Below are 6,760 nucleotides of genomic sequence, written 5' to 3'. Positions count from 1 at the left end.
CCTTGCAAGTGCAATCTAGATTTTGGTTAACAGGTGGACTTGTAGATTAGGAGATCTACTCGATGGATTGATATACTGATAAAGTCTGAAGTAATTGAGTTGAATGATAGAGCTCAATGGGCCAACTTAGTTGTAAAAAAGGGTCTCCAAAATAATAGTATGATGATCTGTTTGTATAAATAGAAAGGAGAAAAGTGGTAAATTTTTGGTTTCTCATAATGTATCTGATGAGTGTACATTATAAGAAGTACAACTGGACTATAAACTGTTACAGACAATTGCAAATATAACATGTGGATAAACTAGCAGCTGATCATCAATTTATACTAAAATTGATTTTACCCTGCATCACACTATTTGGACTTGAGTAGCTACAAAGCAAAAAAATGCAATTTTTCCAGTTAAATGTCACCGAATTACCACAGCTATGGGAAACTAGTCCTAACCATTGACCAATTCCAGCCGATTCAGTGAGGTTGGTCAACTTCTGTTCATTTATTGGAAAAGCTTAAAGTCTGTTCTTCTCATTCAATACTATTCACCAAAAATATGAGCTATGCAAAGTCTGTATTCATGCTTACTCTCTACTTCTCACGTGAGCTTGAAGTTTTGAGCTCAAAATCTAGTATTATAATGCATGGGGTAAAACATTATTTTGTCAAGTATCGACGGAGGAGTGTTATCAGCATCATTTGTAAATTTATAAGAACATTTTATTATATGCAGATTGCTGGATTGGGGTCTGTATTCATGATGCCACTAATTGGAAATCTGTCCGATGCTTATGGCAGGAAAACTTTGCTCACTGTCCCCCTTGTTCTTTCCATTATTCCACTAGGTATATAATACTAAGTGGTTTTGCTTATCCAATGAGTCTTCCATGGGAAAGTTCCAGCATTTGACTACCATTCTAAGGTGGAATTCCATCGCCAGAGGAATGATGAGTTGTCATTGATGTCATAATTGAATGCAGACAGAGTACATTCAGTTCTAATTTTAGATCATAGGTGAAATATTGTCCTGAAAATCACACTTAGAAGACTATTAAATTTTATAGTTGAACTAATACTCAAAGCATTTTTGTTTCTAATGAAGGAGCAGCAACACGTAGAACTAATAAATTTTATAATTGAACTAATACTCAAAGCATTTTTGTTTCTAATGAAGGAGCAGCAACACATGTAGATACATCGTACCTTTGATTTGGTTTTACATATTTATAAACATATATGTCCACTCATCATTGTCTTTTCATTGTACTGACAATGTGCAGTCAATTTTTATGCTGGCCTGTGGGATGAATTTATCAGAAGTAATTTTGAATAAAAAATTCGGGTGACTTTAACATGTAGAACTTGTGTTCTTTTTTCTGTAAATTGAGTTACTAGAGTCATTATTGATGTAAATTAGTTACAGTTTAAGTGAACTTTTGGCATACTATTCATATTTAAAACATAAGTTATGACAGGAAATACATGTTAATCAGGTGCACCATCATGAATATTGGTTGTAAAGTATAATGAATATTTACTGGTTTTATCTAGCAGTGTCACATTCATTCCCCATGGATGTGCACAGAAGTTAAACTTGTGAACCTGAATCAGTTATGTACTTCTGTCAACTTATTCTGTGTTATGGGAGAATGTATACATCATTACTGGAAGTTTTCTCAGTCCCATTCTCATATTATCCTGGAACTTGTACTCTAAGCAAACTAATTAAGAGCGATACCAGTTGGGAAATAGTAATGATTTTTCATTTACAGTTTGTCTTTGTCTATCACACTAATGACAACATATATGCAGTAATTTTGGCGTGGAAGCGGACAACAACCTTTTTCTATGCATACTATGTGTTCAGGACTTTAACTGCCATGGTTACTCAAGGTGGCGTCATATGCATTGCCCTTGGCTATTTGGTAATTGAAACCTCCATGCCCTAATCATCTTTTATTTTTCAGATATAATTCAATTAGTGCTTAACTTTAAGGCCATTTGTAAATAAAGCCACCAAACTTATAATTAGAGGGGTAAATATGGAACTTGAGGTATTATTTATCATGGAGTAAGTTGCTTTATAATTAAATTTAAACATGTCAATTGAATATTTTCTCAGGCAGATACTGTATCTGAGGCGAAGCGTGTCTCCGCATTTGGAGTCCTGTCCGGTGTAGTTTCTGCCGCATATGTTTGTGGTACGTTAGCTGCTCGGTTACTCTCCACCACACAGATATTTCAGGTCTTCCCTTTCCCATCGATTCATGTTTCTTGTTTCCTTTCTAGGACTGAGGAAATTTTCCTTTTTTTCCTCGTATTTCCCAAAGCTCACTCATAGTTTTGATGCTAATAAGCTACCCTTCAACTCATCCAGGTTTCAGCTGTTATATCTATTATTGCAGCATTGTACATGAGAGTCTTTCTTAAGGATACAACTCGCCACACTGATGCTTTGGAACAGCCAATCTTGAATCAGGGAATAGAAAACAACCAAGCCTGTAGTGAATCATCAAAAAAAGTAGACTTCTTTAAGGGCATTCCGTCGCCAAAGGATATAATCTGCTTGCTCAAGAGTAGGTAGGATACCTATATGTCCTTGGAACTTTTATTTTTGTGTTATCATTGTACCATTCTTTTTACACCTCTTGGTACCAAGAAATTCGTTATAGATTTTTTTAAGGTTTTCTGTTAAAATAATTTGCCAAGACTTTCTTTTAGTATCATTTAACTTGATGCAGATGAAAATATTGCTCGTTAATATCTACATTATAACGTGCTAACTAAGATATACTTCTTCTGTCATGTTCCCATTCAATTTGACAGGGAGCTTTAAGTGAGAGTTGAATAAATGGGTATTTATGTAACTTTTCATTTTGCACCATCAAAATTTATTGACAATAGTCACCTCATGTACATTAAGGGTAGTTTTGATCACAGGAAATATGGTGGTATCTGTGACATCCCAAAGAGGAAATATGGTAATTTGATAATGGACTTAAGGAGTAGCTGTTGCTATCAGGCCTACTTTCTGTTTCTATTTTATCGGTACCTGGCAGATTTGTTGAAACTTGTATGAGTTTGAAGATATTCTCTTAAACTTCTGCACTCAAATTACTTTCAAGTTAAGGGCGTGAAAATCTTATAACTTAAGAGACCATATAATTTGTGATTAACCTCTAAATTTTTCTTTAGTATGAGGGACAAAAAACTTTCATTGTATTTACTGGAAACTATTAATTTTCATCATGCTTACAAATATAGTAATATTGTTTTTCTTGTCTTTCGGGGTTGCACTTAAATTTTTTAACTTTTCTGAGTAATTTTACAATTTGCTGGATGTTTTATGATGGTAATTTGAAATTTTAATCCTCTTAACGCAGCATTACATTTTCACTAGCAGCATTTATTGCTTTCTTCAATAGCCTCGCAGAGGCTGGACTTGAAGCTTGCTTACAGGTCTTCACTTTTTTCTCTGTACATGTGATTTTTGGTTATCAGACATGATGCAATATCAGATATGTGAAATTTTTCATCACCTTAAAAAAAATTTATTTTGTTTGTTGTGTGTGTGTGTATGTTCCTATAACTTTTGTCCACTAATACAGAAGACTAAAAAACAAGTGTCATCCAAGACAAAGCTAAGTATTGTATAAGGGATTTGGCCATTGCATACTTGACAGTTATATGCAAAAAGAATATGATAGTCAGTGAAGCAGAACGTGATAAACGTGTGAGTGACAACTGTTGTCTTAAACTTAGGAGAATGCCTGTTTGCGGTTTTTCCCGTCAACAGGTTGACAGACTTAAATGGTCATAAAAAAAATAATAAGATTACATCTGATATTGGAATTATGCATGGAAAAGCAGGAAAAGAATGAATACAGTGGAAATACAATTTTTCTGTGTACTTACATTAAGTCATGATTCTATTAAAAGCTTTGATCTAATTGGTGCTTCTGGTTTGAGCCATGAATCACGTACATGGTGAGCACGCCATATTTCTAAATATGTTGTCAACAATATTATGATAATGTTCTACATTCTCTCCTGCAGTATTTCTTAAAGGCCCGCTTCCACTTCATGAAAGATCAATTTGCAGATGTATTGCTCATTACCTACATTGGAGCAACCATATCAAATGTATCTTCAAACGTCTTATTGCTGATATTTTTCGTTATAACTGCCTATAAATTTGTATCCTTGTTTTACTCATTCTCGCCATCACTGTATCGATCTGGTTTCACATATTGATCCATGAAAATTTATGAAATTGCGCAGGTGATCTTCATGCCTATATTTGGTCCCATTATAGGAGAGGAAGTGTTGCTTTCTTTAGGACTCTTTGCTGGTTTTCTAAATGTAAATGATTTCAATCAAATTAACACTCTTTAAAATAAATTTCTGTAATATGGGAAGAGGTGATCCGTTTGTTACACATTAATAATTGGTTGTCTGGTTTTTTGCAGATGTTTTTTGACTGCATAGCATGGTCTGCTTGGGTAATCTCTTCAATGCCCCCTTGAATAAATTTTTACATCATTCCCATAGCTCTCAATTCGAGAAGCCAATGAGATTTCACATTTACTTTAGTAGGTCAATTAGTTTCAAGAATTGGGCTATTCAAACATGAATATTCATGTTACCCTCGTGCATTTCTAATTCTTGCTTCTACCTGATGCACTTTGTACACTACCCAAAAAAAAAGCCCGCATGGCAAGTTTAGAATAATCAATAATTTTGGTATGGCTCATCAATTCGCTGTGACACATTTTCTTCACCTTTTCTCCCTCTCTTCACTTTAGCTTGTTCATCTATCCCCAAAGTGACATTAAGTACCTATCTGGTTCCCATTCTTTTCTCATTAAAATGAAAAATATGACCGTTATCCATCACATCAAACCATCAAATTTGAATTTCTATATCTTGTGTGAAACCCGTAATAACTATATTTTTCATTCTCATTCTTCCAAAAATAAGAAACAAATGGGGGCTAAACTACATGTTTACAGTGTGAAATCCCTTGAACATATAAAGTCAAACATATGAAATTGACCCGAATAAAGTTGCACTACCTATGGAACCTTGTATCAAATTTTCTGTGGAAGTTATTTGTTTCAGCTACTATGTCTCTTGAGAGGAATGTTTTGGAGATGATATTTTCTCTACGAAATAGCCTCTGGCATGTCATAATTCACTAGCTATGGAGAATAAGCAGCAGCTTATTTTAGAGTGCAAATAACACTACCGACGTTTCTTGCTACAAATATTGTGTTGCATTGGTGCTTTGTAATACAGAAATGGATCATTTCTGTCATCATTTTTGTGATCTGCAGGTACCTTATGCCTCTGCTGCATTTGGTGTTTTCCTTTTCCTGGCCACCCCCAATGTGAGTACAGTTCATACTATATTATTATCAGCTATTTTGATTACTATGATTTCTGAAGGTGATGATTATTGTCCCTGTAATATATAGATAAGAAGCATCATATCGAAACAAGTCGGAGACAATGAACAGGTACAGGCTGAGTTTAATTGAGTTCCTTTAGCTATATATCTAAGTACTAAGTTGTAAGTAGCTCTATCAATTGAAAGTTGAAATTTGTAATCGTATGTTCAATATTTCAAGTACTTCTTGAGTTTTTTTTACCACGCTTTAACATTAGTTCTCCATTTTTCTTGTTATTTATCAGGGAGTTGCTCAAGGATGCATATTGGGCATATCATCATTTGCCAACGTCATCTCTCCATTAATTTTTAGTCCCCTTTCAGGTGATTCAAAATCTCTGTTCTCAAGCATCGATAAGGTTGCTACTTGATTCCAAACATACACCTCACAATGTGCTTCTTCCAGCTTTATTTTTGTCGGAGACTGCTCCTTTTCATTTCCCTGGCTTCAGTATCCTATGTGTTGGACTCTCTTGGGTAAGGACATTTACTTAACAGGCAAATCAACCTCGACGATAAGTAATCTCTCAAAGACTATCCATGACGGGTTAAATTACTTTGCCCTGTTGTAAATGTTAACTGAACTCTCAATGCTAAATACATATTATCATTTCCAGCTGATAGGTTTCTTTCTGAGTACAACGATGAAGTGTTTTCCGAGAGAAAAAGTCAGTAACAAGGACAGCACCGACGCCTAAATCATTGTCTGAAAGGGTTGACACACCAAGCCCTGCCTCTTTCACTGCAGGGTAACCTTGGATGCATTCACAGCCAAGTGAAATAGAATAAAGATCAAAAGCACAAGAATCATGTGTAGTCATTAGGCACTAATTTAGTAATTCCTCTCTTTTGGGAAATTATATACATCTAATCTAGAATGCACTGAAATTTCAAGTGGTGGAATGTACCTTCCACAATTGGTTATACAGGCAAACTTTTCTGATATACCATTGATGGAGGCTTTGAGAATCTCAATATTTTTAGTCCACTCGTATACTCTGATAAAAATTTAGCTCTCGTGCTCCAATTCCCAAATGTTCTATGAATGCTATGTTCTTAAAACTTGCACCAGTGAGCTTTTGATGATATAAAATTTCTCTTTCGAGATGAGTATCATAGTTGGAGGTATTAGCTTTGTGTGCAATTCTTTTTGATGTTGTGTATTTTAAAGCTTCGAGCTGTCATCTTTCTTCTGGCTTGCCTATCCAGCAAAAGAATTTATCACTCATATGAGCAAGACAATGGAGAAGTTGGAACCATAAACCAAGCCAACCTTTGTCTTCGTTATTTGTCTTGAGATAGCCCCACCAACAACTAC

General features: G+C 34.9%; 1 protein-coding gene across 1 annotated transcript; it reads left to right on the top strand.

Moving 5' to 3' along the window:
• The first annotated feature begins 50 nt into the window (after window positions 1–50).
• On the top strand, window positions 51–6,560 carry LOC111391807 (hippocampus abundant transcript-like protein 1). The gene is made up of 13 exons (XM_023017070.1): window positions 51–838; window positions 1,806–1,918; window positions 2,116–2,238; window positions 2,371–2,573; window positions 3,377–3,452; window positions 4,050–4,136; window positions 4,275–4,355; window positions 4,463–4,495; window positions 5,330–5,383; window positions 5,471–5,512; window positions 5,688–5,766; window positions 5,849–5,919; window positions 6,060–6,560. The coding sequence occupies exons 1-13, from the start codon at window positions 550–552 to the stop codon at window positions 6,138–6,140; spliced, it is 1,332 nt and encodes a 443-aa protein (XP_022872838.1). The 5' UTR covers window positions 51–549; the 3' UTR covers window positions 6,141–6,560.
• The last annotated feature ends 200 nt before the right edge of the window (window positions 6,561–6,760 follow it).

Source organism: Olea europaea, unplaced genomic scaffold (genome assembly GCF_002742605.1).
Source record: "Olea europaea var. sylvestris unplaced genomic scaffold, O_europaea_v1 scaffold8320, whole genome shotgun sequence".
NCBI classification, from domain to species: domain Eukaryota; kingdom Viridiplantae; phylum Streptophyta; class Magnoliopsida; order Lamiales; family Oleaceae; genus Olea; species Olea europaea.
Note: the sequence above shows the minus strand (reverse complement) of the source record. Positions and strands in the feature narration are given on the sequence as shown.